The sequence below is a fragment of the Arctopsyche grandis genome, chromosome 9 (genome assembly GCF_051622035.1).
Source record: "Arctopsyche grandis isolate Sample6627 chromosome 9, ASM5162203v2, whole genome shotgun sequence".
Classification (NCBI taxonomy): Eukaryota; Metazoa; Arthropoda; class Insecta; order Trichoptera; family Hydropsychidae; genus Arctopsyche; species Arctopsyche grandis.
In genome coordinates this window covers 14197396-14221084 of record NC_135363.1, presented here as the reverse complement: position 1 = coordinate 14221084, position 23689 = coordinate 14197396, and the positions used below count along the sequence as shown (strand labels likewise).

The 23689-nt window shown below is 36.4% G+C and overlaps 1 protein-coding gene across 1 annotated transcript in view; it reads right to left on the bottom strand.

Moving 5' to 3' along the window:
- Nucleotides 1–23689, bottom strand: part of LOC143916785 (meteorin-like protein) — a 59420-nt gene that overhangs the window by 3256 nt on the left and 32475 nt on the right. Inside the window, exon 2 of the mRNA XM_077438035.1 lies at nt 2785–3344. Coding sequence (XP_077294161.1) covers nt 2785–3344 — 560 coding nt within the window. The remainder of the gene's footprint in view (nt 1–2784; nt 3345–23689) is intronic.

Genomic DNA, 23689 nt, shown 5'->3' with positions numbered 1-23689 from the left:
CCATATCACTCGACTCGTAGAATACGTCGGGTTGCTCTTGCAGTGTGTTTGTTCAGTAATCTCGAGCCGAGTCGAGTGGTGCAACTTCCAACCGCTGGAGTATGGAGCATGGAGGCAATCAAGCTGAGTAAACATTCTTCGACTGGCTCATCAATAGAGCCTTTTGTGAGCAGAGGGAAAGGCGCAATAAAAAGATAAATAAAAGGAAAGCCGCGCTTAAAAGGTAAAAACGAATGATTTTAAAACGCATCCGTGTAACTCGCCCATATATGAAGAGAAAACGACTTTTTTATGCTAGTACGTGATATTCGGCCGAGCAGTAGAATTACGATGATTTTCATTTTAAAAGAAGTGCATAAATAATAAAATAAAAAATATACGAGTCGGTACGTCATAATAGCAATTAATTGGAATTTCTGGTTAATATAACAATTTAAAATTTGTGGTCCACTTGTGTGGCGCGTAGTATATGCAGCAGGTAGGGAAGTATATAAGGGGGTGATTCGTTGAGAGACGACTAAAAACAGACCATAAATAAAATATGTTTACAGCCCTAAATTATACTCCCCCAACACATAAGAGTGATAAAAAAAGGGCGCAGACGACTGACGCTGGGATAGAGATTGAAGAAATGTATTTGAACTGTTTCAAATGTAGACACCTCGCTGCAAACTGATATAGACGCATACTAAAAGGTGATATATTCTAAACTTTTAGGAGATATAATATCTACGTATTAATAAATACAAATGATCATCATCATTTACAGCTATTCACCATCCTGCTGGATATAGCCCTCTCCAACACACTTCTACTCGTATTTGTTTTGCGCAACTTTCCTAATTTTGTGTGTTCATCATCCTCGCGGTCTTCCTTTTACCCTTTTACATTCTCTCGGGTACCATTCTAGCACTTCTTTTGTCAACGTTTCGTCCATTTTTGTCTTAATAATAATCTTGGCGTTCAATATCCAAGTTTCACATCCATACGTCATCATTGACAAAAAAACATTAATCGAAGAAATTCTTCTTCAGGAAAAAAATATGTATAAATACAAATAAAAAGTAAAAATAAATATATATACGTCAAATTTTGATGTTTTCAATTTAGTTTGAAAATGACTCAACTCAGTAAAGTTTGTAGAATCCTATACTATTCACGATATTTCTTATCAATAACACTCCCTTTTTACCAGAACTACATATGTATGTACATATGCATGACTATTTACTATTTTCTTCGGAAAATGAGTGAACCATCGGGGAAATCTTCAAAAAAAAGACCTGAAAGTTTTAGTTCATTGCGGTTAAATGTTCAATGTACCAATGATGTAGCTATTGAAGATTTACTATCATGTATTGATAATTTCTGAACTAAAATCATCAGTGACGCAGTTATGGAATGGAAATATCTACTTGGATTTTTTTTTCTATACTTGTACGAACTGAGAAATTGGACCATTCGTCTGATCATCACATATACGAGCCGACTTAAAAACCCTAACATATGAATAGTCAACATTTTGTAAAATTTTACGATAACAAGCACGCGTCCCCTTCATCTAAGATAAAACGAATGACAGGTTTATTTTTCAAGTTTGTTTTAAGATTAGAAGTCGAATATCGACTTGACAAAAACCAAAAAATATATACACGGTTCATATATTTTACTAGATTATCTTAAAAACAAATGAAAAAACTTAATGACGATATTTTGGAACACTTCAGCACAAGGCAATAGACACACCAACCACAAAACACCCTAATTTAATGATGCTAAACATTCTGTAACCAAAATCCGTAAAAATGCTTATTATCCGCAATAGAAGGGAAGCCTGGGGCGATAAATCCATTTTTTTTATTTGTTCAAAACGACCCCCCCTCAATTTTTTCTTTCACCGGGCGACGATCCTTTTTTTTTAGAGCTAATTTCATGTTTACAAATTCGACTAAATGCCAACACAAATCTACACTTTCGTAGGCGTGGTAATGTATAATAATAATAACCGACAATAATATCATATGCAGTTTAAATTCAACGTTGCTTCACTCGATTATCGGAGTAAAATGTTGCAGGACTTTATATGACAACAGTCAATAAGCAGTTATTCAGCCGTTGTAAACGGGAGAGCAAATCGTGATACAGCAAGCATTCGAATGCACCCAATAATCAACGTCCAATAAAATGTCCAATTAAAGGAGTGCACCAGAAACGAGACCTTAATGTCATAAATTGTGTACGCCGGCTACCCGTCGGTTGATGCACTCTCGCAAATAAGCGCAGGAATGCAAAAACCGATTCCACTCGTAAATTGACTGATCAATTCATTTCATGCAAATGCACAATCGGCGAAATCCTTGCACGTATATAAAAATCAAAATATCAACATCAAACTATCAATATTAACAAATTATATATTGTAAGGTCAGAATGTATACAATAGAGATATGTACTTGAACGGTACCTAAAGAAATCTAAAAGGAGGCAAGATTGATGTGGCTCACGAAATGAGGAAAATGTGTGGATATCTAGTGTGATCCAGAATAAAAGTAGATGTTACAACATTATAACTGATGATGATTATGATAGTTTTGAATTGAATAAACTATAAAAAAATATATCAATGAACCAAAAAGGCGAAGAAAGCTTAATAGTCAGTGGCTCAGTCTCTAATATAACAAATAGTAAGTACAGGCATATTAATTCATGGAAGAACTATAGAAGAAGAATAGAAAAATAATGTATGCAGATTTGGAATTACATAAAAGAAAATTCATATCTTACCTAAATCACTAGTGCAAAAGGCATTGGCCAGCTCTTGAACAGTACAAGGTCTGCACTCTTCAGCTGCAGGATCGTAAGCTTTAGCGGGCAGCGGTTGGAGATCATACTGAAGACGAGCTGCCCTCCTCTGTTCTCCATCTTCAGGAGTCGCTTCCACATAGATGGCAGCCTGGCCATTCTTCGACCTGAAGCATCGCACAAAGCGACCACTTCCATCGTCAGAAGCGTATAGAGGCACTAAGCCTCGGCCTCCCTCCAAAAAGAGACGAGCTGGAAAAGCCTCCTCTTTCTTGGCGAGCCGCTTCGAAAAGGCCGTAGTGTACACCTCCTCCCTGAAGTCCAAAACTTCATCTTCAGGATACAGATCAGTCTCTGCGTCCTCGTTGGACAAGTTCGACCCACGCTTTAACACTTTCACGCACACTTTGAAGTCTTTGTTGGAATTGTGCAGACGCAAAATGACTCTGAGGGCACCTCGTGGGTAGAGCCAAGTTATGCGTCCGGCCCTGCATCTCAAATACACGGGAGTAACACCCCTCGACGAACCCGTGGTCAAGCCACTGAAACAAAACAAAACACAACATTAATACAAGATCGATTGAGAGTATTGTTTATTGGGTGTAAAAAAAAAATAATCGCCCAGTTGCGAGCAAACATTAGACCAATTTCAAAAAGTTTACGGTCGTTTAAATAGACGGTGTCACTATCCATTAATGAGTTTCATTGAAATTTATTATCGCCATACTTCAAGCTGACACAGACTCATCCCATTTATTGGCAAACCAACAGGCGTTCATTAACGAGTGACACGAGCCTCGGCCATATTATTCGTCACACTGTATAATTTCTCAATGTGTATGTACACAAGTGCTACAAAAAGTACAATTATAATACATTGTGATGTGTATCTTCTCTGGGTAGGCGGGATATACCTACTTAGCAAAACAACCGGAGATTTGAGTAAATATTTACGTTGAAACGGGACGAAAAAGGAAAGGCGAGGAAATGGAATATTTTACATTCCACGCGACACAATCGACCATTGTCTCCGTCTCGTACGGGTCGCGTGCGTTCTCCCCATTGTCATTGTAATGAAGATTATTTGTGACGGGGTGTGTGTGTGCCGTGAATAACGATAAGAATGATGAAAAAGAGCCTTGGAAAAAGGAAACAAGACGAGAGAAGGAGCCGAAGCTGAAGAAATCTAATTCGGACCGAGCGATTCGAATCTGAACACAATCGATCTTGATGATGTTCCGGTAAAGGAGATCGATCAAAATGATTTATAATGTCCCGCCGTAATACCAACTATGAATTCGCGAGAGCAAAGATTGATAAGCGTACGAAATTGCAACGTTGCATAAGTGAGTGGAGTCACGTGTACTTCTTTTTTCTTACATATATAGAATTTGCAAAGAATCTCAAAGATTTTTTTGTCCTTTTGACACAAAAAATACAACTTAAATTAGTAACAACACTTAATACAGTTTCAAATGCGACGTTGTAATTATTTCAAACTTTGTCTCTTCAAACAAATAATGAAGTATGTACTCAACTAACTTTTAACAAGAGAGTACTCACCCTGACCACGTGTTATAAACATCACATCCAATTAATTGTTAAGTCTACTCCTTATTTCAATTCTATACTCCATATGATCTTTATACGAAAATAAAGGCACATAGAGAAACACACAGAAATTTGAAGGAGGAAAGAAGATAAATCATTAACAAACGAACTAATGAACAAATAAGCATTGCATTTCTAAGGATGTTAAGAGAACATAAGATCCTAATTAGAAAAGATTAGCCCAAGAGAGGAGAGAATGATGACCCAACTAAGATTGTCGAGGTAAAGATAAGTAAACAGAAACATGACACGGTTAAATGGTAAATGCGAGGGAAAAGGTATATACATATAAGTGTAGAACAGTACGACAGTAGGACCAAACCACAGATATATTTATTTTTTTTAGTTTAAAATATAAATGGCCAATCATGTTTTATTAAACAAGTTTGAGCTCAATGCGTGTACTCCTTGTTCTTCAAAGTTGAATTGAGATCGCTTGCTGTTTAAATCCATGTACAATTGTTATTGATCTGAAGTATTTCCAACTTGGAGGGACTATGCATAAGTGAAGATGGAAGATGGTCAAACCGTGGTCATTTTGGCAGCACGTACAAAGCGTTGATTTGACGCACGACCAAGACGGTGCGAGCCGGTCAAGTAGGTACTTCCTCTCGAGTGGACAATTGTGATTGTTGAAGCAAGTGCCATGCCGGCAGACCTGACACATAAATCATCTCATTCTTTGGCAGTCTTCGTCTACGAAATGCGGGAAACGCGTGCTCGTCTGCTTCCAGGTTCTTCCTACACGAATCCAGTGCCGCAACTAGGAGTACGGTGGCCTCACCAAGTAAACAGCTGTGGCAGATTCGAAAATCGAAGAACCGGTTGCATTTGCAAACTCAACTAAGTATCTATATAATTGATTGAGCTGAGAAGTTCGACTGGTAAATGCAGATGCAAAAACTTCTAAGAATGCAAAGGCCACACAGCGTTCGAGTAGATCAGGAAGTGAAATGACATACACACTTGAGAAGTTCGTTCAAAACAGACATTCAAAGAGAGAAAAAAGTTGTACACATGCAATATTATTGTCACGTATGACATACGAGACTACGTTTTAGATAAATTCGAATTCTAAAATTACAAAACAGAACACGTGCACATATTATCAATCGATAAACAATGCAAATAGCAAGCGAGTGTGGTCCCTCATTCGATGCACTTGCTTACTGCTGACTAAAACTTAATCTCTAGCAAAAATGTATGTAAATAGATGAGCTGTTCAACGAGTGCGATCATGATAGCACACACATGCGCTCTACTGTCAATAGGTCCAAATGATGATGAATCGCCATAGAGGCGACGACTTGTCGGAGACACAAAAAAAAAACAAAAACGGCGAAGGAAATAAACTAGCCGTTTCGAATAACCAAAATGAACTTCCGACAAAGTCGTTTTTGCGAAAAAGTCGTTCGCCCGCACGCTGTCAACTCGTGCATCATCTCATCCGAGACGCTGCATATCGGATTACCATTCCAAATTGTCCTCTTTCGGCAATTACGAAGGATCCGATGTCTCTCGAATAGTTCTAACCATTTCACTAAAAGTGTGTATCACATACCAATTAGTGTTGGGGTTCATTAGCCGAATCAAACTATTCTGATCCACTCAAAAACGTACTATACATAAAATCGAACTCACTACTTATTGCTGATCTCTGACGAAATATGTGCTCAAATGGTAACCGAGAGAATGCAAAGGCCACAAGGGAGTAAGAAAAATATGTGGGATGAGGTGAATGAGAGTTACCCAAAACGGAGACGAATGGACGAGACTTGGAGGGAACTTTATTCAGCAGTGGATAGCGAATGGCTGTCGATAATGATGATTACACAGAAATGTATCCGTTTAAGTATAGGTCATATATTTACGTACATACCAGTGGCGTGTAGTGAAATTCTCCCTATTTTTTGTCACATAGCCTTACTTACGTGTGTGCGAGCAGGATACAAGGGGACTCGGTATGACGTCACCTTGTCCCCTTGTATCCTGCTCGCGCTCACGTAAGTAAGACTGTGCGACAAAAACAGGGAGAATTTCACGGTACGCCACTGGTATGTACATACCTATACATGGGTACATACAATCAGTCCATATCTACATACATAGGTACATACATGCATACTTGTACAGACAAAACTTTTTTGCATCAAAAATCAACCGAACGTGCACCAATTACTCACATAAGACAAGAGATTAAATTGCCTTCTGCGAACTAAATCGTGATGGGGCGAAAGTAAAAATTAATTATGTTCAATGTTCAATTTGATGAACAGTATTTCGCTTAGATAAAATAAACCAGCACAACACATCTTCGATCATAATGCACTTCGAAATATTATTACTTTAAACTGTTTTTACAACGTAAGTATCACTATGGTAAAAAGACAGATTTTTATATAGAGAAATATCATTTGATTTAGAAAAAAAAATTACAGGAGGCACCACTATCGACTTTGTTAATTTCCTGAAATCGGCATATATTTTTTTTCATTTTCATGAAAAAAGCAACGGACTTACACTAGGCATTTTTTATGAAATGAGCAATTTCACTAATTGGATGTAACATATTATTTCAGTTATTTTGAAATTGTCCACTTCTCTTCATTTCGAGAAATATCTCGCAAAACATTAAATATGATATTTTGCGTTTTACAAAATTTAAAAATACTGGTGGCCCGTAACAATACGTTAACAATACAATAAGGCGAAAACACACCGAGTGCTTCGTAGATACTTTCAAACATGCGAAAAATCACAGCACCTCTAGCCCATATACTTATATATATGGTACACAGTCCTGAAAATCACCCCCTGGAGTGTTTTCGGTCATATTTTATCCTTGCTTGACAGTGATCGATAGCTAATAATCTCCCATATTTGAAGAAATGTAGGAGAAACATGTCGTTTGCATATGGATATGCATACACGTGCGACCTACCAAACATATGCATTCTGCACGTGCAACTACACCCGATTCGGTTTAGGGAATACCTACTGTTTATGGTCACGGAACACCCACTGTTTACAAACCAGGGAAGTGAAGTCCCATACCATTCAGTGTGTTTTTGCTCTTATTCCGCTTTTCCGAGACTCTATACATATCGAATTAAAATAAGTGATGACAATTTGTGAATTAAGTCAAACATTTGGTGTTTTTGGAACTGAAAATTTGACTTCTGCCACTTTCAAATATAACGGCTCATATATCCAAAAAGAAATACATAGCAAATGATACAATTTGAAACCTTTCTGAGATTACTCGAAACAATGCAAATAAAACATGTAAATTAAGTATGATAATGATATTGTCTGTGGTAGCGCGTGCCACGAAGCACTCCTCAACCAACCGATCAGAACTGCCAATACTGCAATTCACCAAACAAATAAAGTGAAAATCAACAGCAGGAATAACGTTGGATCGACAACAAAGTACGACCGTTGAACTTTGCAACGAACAATAAAACATTCGCTTATTGTTCTATTGATACGTATAATTTTTAAAACGCTTTGTTGGTGTTCCAAGTGAGACACCATTTTTTTCTGTCATATACACGTCGCGGACTCAATTCGGACAATGAAACTCGGCGACAGACGCAAATCACTCAGAGGACCCGTCCAATTTCTGGGAGACCCCGAAACTATCTCGGTGCCCCGAAACGGTCCAAACCGATTCCATCGACCGGTTCGTCGGATAGTAACGGCTACGTCGAATTCGGTCAAATCCTGGCCCGCCGCGAGTGATGCAAGCGGTGGTCAAGTAGTCTCTCTCTGGTCCCCAACAACCACAATTCGCTCTGGTTTGATAACCGCAGGCTATCACGATACGCCGACAGAACTACCCTGTCCACCAAGTTGTGCTTATGCTTATGCTTATATGTACGTACGTGTAATCCATCGGTGTTATTAACCTCGAGTGGTTCCACACTTACGAGACAATTCAGTGCACATAGACGACGGTCAAATGATACTCGCTCATTATTCTCACATTAAATTTGATTTACCAATGAATAAAACGAAAACGCGGACAATTTGGACGAGAGCGCAGGTCCTAAATTCCACATTTTTACTATATAAATACAATACATACATATGTGTGTAGTATGAACGTCGGAATTTTGATCAGATTATAATCACTCTGTGGGACATACATAGAAGAACTTTGGTATGTAGTATATATGTATGTATGTACATGCCAGCAGTTTGGTCAAGTGGCACTAAATTGCAAGATATACAAATGTATCACTATAATTAACTTGTCATAGTATCGCAAAACGGAAAATACTCGTATGTGCGCTTGGGAAAGTGAAATTTACGTTTACTTCAAAGCATTTGACGTTTTTCTAGATATAATGATGGAACTACTACATACAATCGATTAAATCGCCCAGTATAGACTTAAGTCGTGTGTGCTACCACAAACGAGTTCAAATTTCAGTTTCTCGGCTCAACTGTTTATAGGTACATATATGATGAATTTAATGGAAATTTGGACTTACATATGTATGTATGTAGTTCTGCGAAAAGAAACCAACCTACATACATACACGATTAGCAATTTTAAAATCACAAATTTCGTAGAATGTAAATTTGTGAAATTTTGTAGTAAGCAACGCGAAGATGCTACACAAAGTCCAATACACTCAAATAAGTATGGAAGAAGTAAGCATAACGAGGAAAGATAGGAAGCGGAATAAGTGGATGAGAAGTATGACAGGGGTAGTGAATATAGTGGATAAATTGAAGAGATTAAAATAGCAATGGACGGGTCACGTGGCTAGAAGAATGGACGAAAAGTAGACAACATAAGCGCTAGAATAGTATCCAAGAGAATGTAAAAGGGTGAAAGGAAAATGGGTAGACGAAATTAGCAAAAGGTATGGGGTGAGATGGATGAAAGTTGCGTAAAATAGAGTGAGACGTGTTGGAGAAGCCTTCATCAAGTATTGGATGGAGAATTGCTGTAAATGATGATGATGAAGCAAAAGTAACATTGGGTTCCATGACAAATGGACACAAGTCAATTTCACATGAGAACGATGCGATGTTTAAAAATAAACATGGAATTATGAAAACTCTTAATTTTCATATAATAAAAACAAGAGGAAGCTTTTGGTGTGAATCAGTCTGGTTAGCGTAATATCCTTGACTCGTTTTGAAAATTTTCAAAAAAAATTCATCGAGTTGCGATAGTTATAATATTAATCGTGTGGGTTGGATTCTTTATACACAGCTACGCCCATTTAATATAGGCAAATAGTATGTGAACACAAGCTAGAGCGTTAAATATGTAGGTATGAGACGAGCCTATGAGACAATTTTTCCAAAGCACCAAAATGTATCATTACGCCCATTTAAACAAGTATGCTTATACATCGATAAACGATTGCTAATTGCAACATGTCACAGGATGAATGATGGTGGTGTGCCAAGCGCTGTCACACAAGCTGCGGATTGATTCGCACGTCAGCCTCGCGAGAGTGACATCTGTATCATTTAATCTGAATCTCTCGATCGCTTCCTCAGGTCTGACCAATTAAGCGCGATCAACACAATAATCGACTTCCGTCCATTTACGAAACGATGTTTGAATTCTGCGCTATACAATTCCAAATCTAGCACCACCATCGAAAAACCTGATGGAGTGTCGCTCTTCAGGGTCGATTGGCTGATTTGGTTGGACTTGATGCGGCGAGATCTGTCGCGTCTCGTTTGTCTTCTAGGGCCAGTTGTGGTGGACATTCGACTCCAGGATTGGTGTACCTTGGGTCCAGCAGCACGAACGGAGTCGGATTTCACCACATGGAAATTCGATATTCTTACCTTCTGCTTCGATCAGTAATTATCGGAAGAGTGCATAAAGCCATAATGAACTTCAGTCGAACTGAAATAAGCCATACTCCAATAGTACTTAAGAAATAAACTGGAATTCAATTTCAATATGATGTTTCTAAAAAAGGAAAAAAACTTTGGAGAAGATTTTGGTTTGCAAATCTACCATGGCTTTAATTTTATAGGTTATCTTTGAAATGTCTTCCATGTTATGTACATATGTACATTAGGACATGTCCAGTTTATAGATCTTTTCTCGTGTCCATGAGACAGTCAAATAACAATATACCGCTCCATTAGTATAAAAATCAAGAGAGCGAAAAAACATGGTTGTCAATAGTGAACCATTTTTGTGCCAGACAAAAACTACTAAAGAAAAACAAATAAATGTGAGAATGAAAGGTGCGAGGGCGGCAGGGAGCAAACGACAAGTGCGAATGCGACGGTCCCGGGTTTCAAAATCTGGGGGCGCCAAAATATTCATCACAAATTTGCGCAACTCCATCCATTACACCTCACACATTATTATATTTTGTCCACCTATCACCCATCATTCTCTTTTACATTTTCTTAGGTAACATTTTAGCACTCCTTTGTCCACCTCATATTCCTATGATACCATAGTAAAAATATAAAAAAATGCTACCATAGCTTAGTGTAGTTAATCTTGATTTTTTCAATTTTATCATTCACTTTCCATGCGTCTCGGTCGGCATATCGACAATTATAACAGTCCTAATTTACATAAAGCCAAAATCTGTCTTCACATACATATGTAGTTTACATCTATTAGTTCTGTGTCCTTTATTGTCTTCCAATTGTATATCGTCCCTTGGAATTTTTTTTTGAATACCATCTTTAAATACAACTATCTGGCATCCCCAATATGTATATGTAAATATGACCCAACCAGTTCAGTTGAATTGAAGTTCAATTTCCTCGCATACGTTTGTTTGTCCACGGTGGTAGCTCATCCAGTTCTTTAGGCTCGTACATACGATATTGCTTTGAAGACTTGATATTTACTCAAACTTCTTAACTGATCACCAAATACAAGAAAAGTTCATACAAGTTAGTGTGTTAGCCGTTGAAACAAACATCAATGTCTTTTCGTACCTGAGACATACAGTAGCATATGTACAACCAAAAATAATAAAATATAATTACTTTAAAATAGAAAAATATGATGATTCACGTCGTGGAAAAATTATACGTTTTTAAATTACACGTAGCGCTGTAACTGTTTCATTATGACTAGGGATAATTGAGCTATTCTCAAAATAGTATCACAGGTAGAAACTTGACTGGCAAGGCAATTTATCTCGGTTCTTTATATTTTTTGCACCAATTTGAATGATATTTTAGCTAATTTCCGACCTGGATAAGTACGCGTGTTTATTATTGTTTTCTTCCGAGAAGTGCCACTATTATTAAACTACAAAATTATACATTCACAGCGAACAAAGCAGAGAAATCGACAGACACTGCTGAAAATTGGATAATTTTCGCAAACGTCTACACAACTCTAGTGGTCTCTGACAAAGGCGAAACCTACATCCAGTGTCCACTGAAAATAATGATAGAATCGTGTTACAATGGATCGGTCGTTTCCAATAAAGGTTCGTTTGACTTTCTAAAAGTAATTCGAGATAAAAACCGCTCGCGGCTTCGTGAAACCAATGCGCCACAAAATACATACATACATGCTGGGTACATGTGTAAGTCCAATCTGGTCATTGTTCGACAGACACATTTCAAATGAGTGATTATTACCAATTCGACTATGTGTACATTGAATTTGGACTATGATTTCCTATTAAATTGCCATTAAATTAAAAAGCACTATATACACATGTATGTATTACCAACGTATGTGTGCACACGTTTGAAACGATTGATTACATCCGTGCCGAAGTAATAACACTTCTAGCCCACCATTAAATATTAGCACTGATATTTTTGTTAATATAAAATTTTCTGACGATTTTTTTTTGCATCCAGTCAATTATCTCGATAGAGCTCACACAGTCGCGTGCTAGTCGATATTGCATACAATAAATTTCCTCACTTGACGTTAATAATTTCGCAACATTATCTCCAGCGAGTGAAATAACGTGTTTCGTTCGCTCGAGTCGTTTCCGATTTAACAGGATCGTGTGCAAAGCAAAATCGCATTGTTCACAAGTAGCTAATAAAAGGAGACCAATCGAAGTACAACATTAATTATTAAGATCCAAATAAGATTCTAATTGGATTGTAAGACTTATGTCTATATAATTTACATTTGAGATGAATCATATGTAATGCAGACTAAGCTTTGATGATTGTTGCTACTTAATATGTTACTAATACCATAATAACATGTTTTTCGATACATTTGCATCTAGACGTAGACAGTGACAATAAGCCAACTATTGTTATATACGATGAACTAAGACTAAATGCAATAATATGAACTAGGGCTAAAATATTGAATCTAAAGCAATGGTTTCCAAACTCATTGCTACTAGGTCTCCCGTTTGAAAAAATCTATTCTTGCTACTAGGTCTCCCTTTTGCAAAAATCTATCAAATCTATCTAAACCTTCCCCCCTCCATTTTTCATAAAATAATACCAAAAAATTTCAAATTATTAAAATGTATTAATAAAAAAAATACAAATATACTTGACAGAACAAGAAAGTTTTACTTTTAACTGTATTATCATCTAACAGTTTCGCACATGATTCCCTTAAAATTATTTCAACCTTATGAATAGCTAGCTGCTGGCAAAACGAGTGTCTCTCCTATTGTATGTATGTGTTTGCTGTAAGAAGCTTTGGACGATGCTAGCAATGCATTTGATGGAGAACTATTCTCTTGAACGTTTGCTTCAGTTTAATAATCTGGTCTAATTTTCTTTCAAAAAATTCTATGGGTTTACCAACATACATACATATTTATAATAGAATGCATAATTTCAAGGTTTCGTTTTATTTTACTTGGTCTCGTACTATTTGCAGCCAAAACTTTCATACAGAGTAAGCACATTGGTCTTTACAAGCCATCTACATATATGTAATAGCACTTGTGAATCTCATTGAAAAAAAAAATAGGATGAATCATATTTTTGTCTTGTTGTCTTGATATTTCTACTTCCTTGTTACCTAACGCATATATTTCTACTATATTTACTGGTATATCTTCATTATTAGTGGATTTAATCTTGCAACCAGTCAAACATTACGCACGTTTCAGGAGAAAAATGTCATGTTTTGAAAGTTTATCATGTTACATGTGTTATAAAGCAATTTTTCGCGCCTCCCTTTGTACGAGCGTACCAGTTTGAAAATCGTGAATGATAAATGCTAATACGGTTGGAGCTTGATTTAATCAGATGTTTTCACATCAGTTAGTAAAATTACACATCAATATAGATATAAATGAAGATTACATGCAAAGATAATGAACTGACATTAAACCAATCACTATCCATTGAAGTCAATCAGCATTTCCGCTAAAGATGTGTGAACTTGTCTTAAGATTACACATTTACCTCGCAACATTAGCAACTTTCAAACTGTGTCACAATGATAGAGTAAAACGAAGGTCGTTTAAAAAGAAGACTGTTATGTTTACATCATCGCAGATCCGTAAGCTTGATAAGAATCTTGCAGAGATATTCAAATCATCGGGTGTGAATAATACATACTGAGATATTCAAATCATCGGGTGTGAATAATACATACTGAGGTGAGCTGCTTGGAGAAGCGCTGCCGCTGATGTGCGACAGGATCATAAATCGACTGGACAGTTTCGAACGTATTAGTGTCAAACTAGTTTTAGATATTATCTATCTTCGCATAGCAGAGCATAATCGCCGAAGAACGACTATGGAAACGCCGCAGTTGAAAAGCCCTGGACAAAGCGAGCCACGGGTCTCAGGGTCTTGATACTTCCGCGTGAAAGGAAAACCGCGTTCAAATCGTGATCCGGAGTCGAAACAACACCTTCGCACTCCTGCTGCTGCTGCACTAAAATCGACGATGATTCGATCTTCCTGCTGCTGCTGCACCAAAATTGTCGATGATTCGATCTACGCATGTGTTGAAGAAAAAAAGAAAAAAAGAACGAGTTACGCCTAACGACTTCTAATTGCACTTCCATTGAGTAGTAAGTAGTGATTAAATCAGCCTAGAGCGTGTTTTAATTAATTAATTGCTTTATAAGGCGCGGTGAAGCTGCAAATACTAACACTTGAAAAAACGTAATAATACTGTAATTCGATTGCAGAATAATTCAATATATAGCCCGTTTCGTATGATACTATATTCAGTAAAAGGAAATCTGAAAACACAAATACACATGTACATACATACATATTTGTGTATTTATGTTAAGATCCAGTTCTACATTTGGGGGGACAGCGTCCCGCAACCGCTAATGAACGCATAAAGGTGCACACACAAATAAACTACTGGAAATAATAATATTGTACAAATTAGCAACAACATGAAGATACGCTCATCATAGCTGGAAACCACGAGCACGTCCGGTGCCACACTTTTGAGTGTGTTCTTACCAAGGCTGTGGTGTCACGAGTCGGAGATAATTTCTTTATAAAAATCATTAATTTAAATTACATTATAAATAAAATCATAGAATTTAACCTATTTTGATGTGTTGTGGTCAAAAACCAATTATTTCCTCCGTTGCAAACTTTTTTTATTTTATTCTCATTTTTACTCCAATGTTTTGATTTGATTTGTTTGCGTATGAAATGTATTTACATACACTATGAATCTGCTTACTTTTTTTTATACTTATTTCAATAAATTCGGTTACATGCCAATTTTTAGTGACTTTAAATTCCTTTAATCTAATATATGATTTCGAAAGAGACTTTGTAACTATGTAAAGTTTGGGTGGGAGCATCGAAAACAAATCAAAATTTATGACGACATTGTCGATATCTTGAATATTTTTTTTTTCGATTCAAATAAATTTAATAAAAAAACAAATTAATGTTTAAGCGGTTTATATTACAAATACCGAGCGAAGCCGGGTAAAACCACTAGTTTTCTATATTTTGAAAATCGCCATCATTTTTATTACTACCAATTTTATACGCTCATAAGAATATTTGATCTTACTAAAATTATTCAAGTTAGTCGAAGTTTGGAGTCGGAGTCGGTAAATTTTGAAGTGACTCCAAAACCTGGTTTTTACTATAACTACATATACTAATATCTAAGATTTAACTTGACGATATCACTTGTAGACACATACCAATTACACAAAACCATTTTATTTAAAATATTATTAACTACTATTTAAAATATTATTAGATACTATCATTACTAATTTTACATTTCTGGTAACAATATAAATTTCTATCAGAATTTGCCATAATATCGATCTGAAGTATTGCACCCCTGAATGTGTAAATAACTTTATAAGTTTCAGCTTTCATCTCTCAACCATTAGAAAATATAATTTACATATATATATATATATATATATATATATATATATATATATATATATATATATATATATATATATATATATATATATATATATATATATATATATATATATATATATATATATATATGTAAATTATATTTTCTAATGGTTGAGAGATGAAAGCTGAAACTTATAAAGTTATTTACACATTCAGGGGTGCAATACTTCAGATCGATATTATGGCAAATTGAAAAAATGGATCGAATGCAAGATCTATGCGTTTAATCGCAGCCGTGATTAAGACAGCTGTCGCCAAAAGTGGAATTAGACTCTAGGCACACCACAAAATACCCAATGTGTGGTCTTAAGTTGTCTGAATGTGTTAGACGGAATGACGAGGTGTTTCGGGTGATAAATGTGGTTGAAAAATCAAATTTTCACATCTCGAGGAGACGAAAGGCTATCTGTCTTCGAAAAATTACTTCAAAAAGGAGTAAAAGGGCGACAACGCGGTGGTTCGAGCCCTTCAATTTGGTAAGCGGTGATTTTGCCAGTCGTAATTGGTTTTGAGCCGGAATGTCGTGGTGCAATTAGCCGAAGCGGTGGTTGACGTCCGGGTAGTTGCAGAGAGGGTTTGCGGTTCTTTTGCCAATTTGGGCTGCGGTCAAAAAGAGCACGATTGAAAACACAAAAAAAGCACACACATCGACGTGTGTACATCAAACCGGTCAAGATCGCTGACGAAAAAAAATATTTAAATATATTTTTTTCATCCGAGCACTAGCGATCGGTGGGGGAGTTTGCAAATTATATTATACTCACTTCTAACACCACGCTTTCAAACACACGAACAAAAATTATTCATAAATATTTATTTTATTAAATTGAAGACCTATCGTTTGCGTCGCGCCGATACATAATATGTACATACATAAATCGATGATCGATCGTTCGCAAACGGTCGTTGGCCGTATTTATTTTTTCCGACAAATTTGCATGATTTCGTTGGAATTAAATACGCCGTAAAAATTCTCAACTTACCACGAAAACAGAAATTAAAATTCGAGATAAAATCCAATTCCTATTACATATTTGCATATCAAACTTAAAAAATTCAATTTTAAAAAGTTTCTTTCAAAATCAGATATTAGTTATAGGACTTCATTTACAGTCAATAAAAATTGATTTATTATTATTACCTTGTAAAACGTACTCAAGGCAGCAATTAAAAAGATAAAAATTAACGCAACGGTTAATTCAAAACCATTAGCAGTATAAGTTGAAAATCTGTTATTTGAATACCGTTGATTATTTAAAATAAATAAACATGTCACTGCTTTCAAATTCTTTACGCTATACACTTTTTAGTTATGCGAATTTAAGAAGACACATCTTTAATGATTCCGTTACGTTCGCTAAAATGTTATTATAAATAATGTCATAACAAAAAACATGTACAATACCTGGATGGTTCGCGCGGTTCACACGTTGAGAAGCGTAGATCTAGGAACAACATAGCGTGACGATACTTATCAATCAGAAAAATACAGACGACCGGTCTAGATTGTTCGCAAATTGGACATATACGCGAATCTCCGGTCGAGAACTTCTGAATCCGAGATGAATATGGAGATAAATGGTTAGACATAAAAGAGATGAGGATCAAAGCGCCCGCGGCGGAGCAGGTCAATCCAGAAAAATGGGTCGCCGACGACCGCAAACGTAAATTCGATAGAATTGGCGATGATTGCTGGCTGGCAAAGAAGCAAATGACTCTAAATTCGATCTAAAATCCACCGCCCTGAACAGGTTTCTTTAAAGCGACGACTCAACCCTTTGAAATTGCTGGGTGATTTTCAAAATAATGAGTGGATTTTAATTGTACACGGTCGTTTCCAGACACTTAAAATTTCTTGCAATGAAAATAAAAAATCAATTAACATACACGTCTGAGTGGCGTTCTAACCTTTTGAACTCTAAGATTATTAAACTGATTCGACCTACAAATAATGACATTCGTTAGATGTAGACAAAACAACCGCATTATAAATACGTTAAGAGGTATAGAACAAAATTTAAAAGTCATTTACATAATGCGAAACTATCTTCACTAATGACCAAATATCTATTAAATATTTTTTACGTCCAAAAACTCATAAACAACCAATCGAAGAGTTGATCCGTTAATTTTAATGTACAATTAAGATAAAAATATCGCGATAATTTTTAGCTATTTATAATGATGATTATATTATATCTATTTTTTTTTTTGACTGCATACTTACTCGACTTCAAACGCAGCTACCAAATGTTTTTACCATTTGGCATTGAATGAAGCAGTTTTGAGAAACGGTCTCTTATAAATGGGAAAAGGTAATGATTTTCGTGAGTAACGATAGTCTGGATAAGTCAAATAAAATCGGCAAACTTTGATAGGAGACGGTTTATCTGTTCAGCAACTATAACTACCTATGTACATACAAACATACGATAAGTAAGCAAGAAAATACTATTTTTTCGATATCAACCGGTATTTGAACCCATGACCTCTCAACCGGTAAGCGAATACACTAACCATTAAACTGAGCTTTGATTATCAACGCAATAAAGCTCGGTTCAAATCAGCTGAGATCATTGGAGATGATAAAAAAATATATTATAGTGTTACTGAATAGTAATTTGTTTACATAATAACATTTTCTGCTGGGTAGCATATGCCTATCAGATTGACAAAAAAGAAACGTTATTTTTGAGTTTTTGTCCGAGAGATTTCTTCGCCATTTCGACAGGTTGAATCATCGCGCCATCATCATCATCATCACCATTATCATCGTCATCATCATCATCGACAACGGATTCGCCTTGTCGTGAATGCGAAGACGGTGGCTAAGATTACAAGACCGCCGACAAAAACAAAACGTTCGCGTGTTGTTGCATTGCATCGACCGCAATGAACAAAGTTTGTCACGACTCTTCAAAACTCCACACAAAGTCTCACTTCTAAGCGATCATTGTTGCTCGCACCTCGGCACTAAAAATGGAGGAACTTTGAATGACTCGAATTACCCATAATTCAAATTGATTTACGGCGTTGAGAATCTCGCGGAGAAAGCACAATCAACCTCGACCCAGGTTCAACGGACGAGCATAAATTTTAAGTTGCGTTGAATATGTAAGGGGATATATAAGTCGGGTCGTAAATATTCGACAAAGGACCCATAGATTGTACGGGCGTATGTAGGTGAGTAGCTACGCAATGCAACTGGAACTACCATCTTTGGGTGAAGCTGTAATGCGCTTCGTAAGAGCGCATGCGCAATCGAACGGTAAATTGGATTCGAAAAGTGGCCGTTGATACACCGAAACTGGTGTTTTAGTATCGGTAATTGACACTGGGTCCGGTAACAATGGATCCAGGGGAGTCTGGATCGTTAGCGAGACGTAGGTGGAAGTATGTATGTAGGTAGAGAAGATATGAAGCTGGAGGAGCGACCGTAAAAATAATTTGAACGCCTCGAGCCAATAAAACAAGCTTGGACAATGCGGTCGCTCGTGCCCACAACCTCTCAAACATCCAGACACATTATACATACATACATATGTACATACTGTTGTCCTTGAGACGTGTCGATAATCTGTCAAGTTGTAAAATTGGCGAAATCACTTCTATTCAAATTTCACATCATCCTATGCCACAAAAGGTATTACGTAAGGAGACATGTTATTGTTTACTTTTGGCATATGAAAGTGAGTAGGCAGATACTGTGCGTGTATTTTTTCGTCATTATTTATTTTGTACGTTCTGTATTCGATTGCAGATAAATGTTGGCGTTGATGCTAAAAGATGGTTATCTTGGACTTTGAAGCAAACACATTTTGAATTGAAAGCTTCTTTTTTTTATATTACAGAGCTGGATGACTGTATCCATGTGAATCAAAACATATCATAAGCTCAAGAATTTTTAACATAAACAAAAATCGGCGATGATATAAGGGTTCTCTTGTTGCGTTTTTTATTACTGGCGCCGATGATAAAAATATTGAACCATCGTAATCAAAGATAATTGTATAAATCAACAATTGAGCGAGTTAAAATTTGAAGACTTGATTTTGAAATCAAAAAACATTTCAATTTTACAGATTTCCATCAAAATTATACCGATAAACCAAAATATAATACTATACATATTTTAAACAGTTCACGAACGCAACACTTAACAGCAATAATAAGCAACATAACTCAGTGGTTAGCGTATAATGCTATCAACTGAGAAGTCATAGGTTAAATCTTTGGTCCGGTGTAGCTGGCCAGACCTTGGATACAAGTGACTCCAGGTCGATCGTTTCCTATCAGATTTTGCCAATTTCTCTGATTTCATTTTTGAAACGGTTCCCGATTAAAAATTGGCTAAAAACCTTCCTACCTACTATGTCACCACTATTTGAGTATGATTAATGTACAATTCATAGACGTCTCGTTAATTTGCGAGTTTTTCAGTGTTTCGTAATTCAGCGACTTGTGAAATAAAGATGCTGCATTGTTTGTAATTGGCCAGGAAGGCGCATTGGGTATAAAATGTAATAAAATAAATAAATAAATATGTACATATGTAGATACACCCTAGACCAGATCAGATAGCCCCAAAAATTAAATCGAAATTTAATGTTACAATACTTAATCTATTGACACTTCCAAAATCTAACGATAGCATCCAAACCCAAATTAAAAAACATACTTTTAACAAGATCCCCAACGAAATTGACAAACTCTGCACAATACCGAACATTATACCTGCACAAATGCATAAGCGATCAGCACGCACGTTAAACTGTACCAATCAAACCCGAGCAAAATGAAGAAATTTATATAAGCATATCAGCAAATAGCTAGTGGCCTCGGTAAGGACAGGTCGAGTCTCGACAACGTAGATACACAATGAGGCGAGACTACCTATGCAGCCCCGATTACTGTGTATACAACACACATACAGACATATATACATATAGTACTAGCATAATATACTACTACTACTACTACTACTACTAGTCGAGCCACTCTATAACGACTAGCGCGAGCCATCCACGGGGATTCGTTAACCTCGGCGCGTAATAAAACGCCAACGCAATGGGTCGGCGCGAGCCATTGTCGGCGAACGGGTTGGGCCGCTTCGCGCTGTCGAACAATCGCTCACCCGATCGACTTCTATTATCATCACCTATTTCAACGACTTGTCTAACGTTTCGATAGATACGAAAAACTATGCGATGTCACCTAAACATGCGTCCAAACGTGTCTCCGTACGCGTCTTGTATCTCCGTGAGCGCCTTACATCTCCTTATGTGATGAAACGCTCGAGTATCATGTGTCTGTTTGCTTTAGGGCAACGCGCAAAAATTTGCGACGAATGTTTCACTAGTGCCTATGCTTAAATAGACCACTGCCTGTTAATGCCGAAAGCACATGTAAAAAAACGCTAGCACGTATCTTTCCTGCGGCAACCGGTCCCAAAAGTCAGCATCTGGAGTGTTTTCGGTGATATTTTATCCTTGTATTGACATAGTGATCGTTAACGGTGATTCCCATATTTGAATAAATGTAAGAAAAACTTGTCAAAATAATAAGATCGTGCGAATTAACAATAGTCTCAGTGATGATTTAAATGTGATCGCCCTAATGCGCATAAGGGCAAAACACATTCAAATATGTAAACGGCACAGCACGTCTTCGCGCTAAAACACACAGCGATGCACGTGGTTTATTTTAGATACTTCAAAACATGCGAAAAAAATGGGCCGTGCCTTGCACATATTCATGAAACGCCCAGCACGCCCTTCCCCAAAATGACCCTTTGGAGTGTTTTCGGTAAAATTATATCGTTGTATTTATCCTTGCTTGACAGTGATCGATAACGGTTTATCTCATATTTGAAAAAATGTAGCAGACCACCTACAGCGGGGAGCCATGCACACGACGTGCTGTTCTTCCCTGTGTGATTTCGCCCTTCATGGCTTCCAGTCAAGAAAAGGCGTTCCCAGTTAATTGTTAATTTGTATTTCGACAGTTTCTCCTATATTTCTGCAATCACTGTCAAACTTATATCAATACAAGGAAAAATGTCACCGAAAACACTCCAGGGAGTGATTTTGGGGACTGCGTGCCTCAGGGATGGCTAAACATGCTTGGGTTTTTTGTATCTAAAAAAAAACGTCGCGTGCCTCTCTGTGTGATATCGCCCTAAATGGCGATGGCACGCTTCGTCTAAACCGATCTTGTAATTTGTTAGGTCGTACAATTGCATTTATATTGTATTGATGTAAATAGCGGTCCATATTAAGCGCCATGATTAGAGTTGTGCAAATGTACTTTTTAGGTATCTCGTAGTTGAGCAATATCTGACGATTCAAATGTTTAAGCCACATATTATACATATGTATACTGGTTAGGAAATCGGAAATTAGAATACTTAAAGGTAATGTTGGACATCATTGGTAAAGGTATGTTATCAATTTTCTGCAGACTTAATCTCAAAAGGAAGAATGAATTATAAATTTTTCATCCTGTGAATCCAAAATAATACAATAATACAAAAGGGGTGGTTTCAAAAGCTCTGTACAAATGAAGCTGTAATGAGATATTGTGTGATAATGTATTCAATCTTTTGTGAGTTACATACATATGTATGTATGTACATGTATTAGGTAGCTCTTTCATAATTTTGTCAATAGGACCAATATTATTAATGATACTTCCGTTATATAGATATTGCATTTTTGACCTAAAAACATTTCGATTAAATGTTAACAGTTTAGTTTTTATAAATCGCAAATAAAAAGAACGATTTCACAAAGAGTGAATAAACATATCGTTAGAAAAAGAATTGAAGCAACTTCTAAGATTAAAATTTAATCCAAATTTCATTCATAGTTGTCCCATGTGTGATCATAGCATAAAAGTAAACAAATGCATTGGTTATGTTGTAATGCCATGAGAACTAGGCAAGTGAATCTCCCGGATGCGAAGCATCCGTTAAAAATACTCTCATTTTCTTCTACGAGCTTTGAATTCATTAAAAATGGACAATGCAAGTTTTTTACGTGGAACAACTTTATAGAAAAACACTTGCAATTCACGATTCGATTAATGAACGCGCAATGAGATTGAAAGTACATACATATATAGATTAATTGAATTTAAAGGATATTAAATGGTGTCAAAAACAATCCAAAACAAATTTTAGGTGAAAAATCAGCAGCACGAACAATTTTTTTCCACGTGTGAACGTAAAAAAAATGGAACCAATCAATCTAGTCAAATCGTTGCGCGTTTTAAATAACGATTCCGATTTTATTTCGTATGATAAAAACGCAAAATACGAACCGGTAAAATGACATTAAATCAAGGGATTGCCCAACGAATTTGAACGCTTTCTATACGAAGCACCGAATCGAGATTATATCAGTCGGGTATATCAGAACACAAACACTAAAAAAAAAAAATAATAATAAAACACAGCACACGCGTTCAAATATTCGACATTTCGACTTTATTGCGCATTAAAATGGGATATTTGGACATCCGAATTTGTGAAAAATCGCCGTTTAATTGCATTTCGGCCATTACAGCCGCATTACATAAATTAGACGCCTGTTAAAATTCGTTTCGAATTAGAACGCAGATTCTACAGGTCGTGTTGATTAATAGGACGGTAATTTTGACGTTAATTAAATATGACCGCTTAGATTAATGACTCTTTTTCGTACTAACCCTGTCAGTCAAAATTAACGGATCACGACCTCGGTCCAGTCCCATTCGGAAAAAAATCTTATCAATTTTAATATACGCGCTTCGGAACTTTATACTTTTAATTGATCGTTAAATAATTTGGCATAATTGTTTTTATTACGTGATTAACCTCTAAAATTTATCGACGGCAGATCGCGCACTCATTAACGGCCACTGTGCGACGATCGTGAAAAAAATGTTATTGGTCAATTTA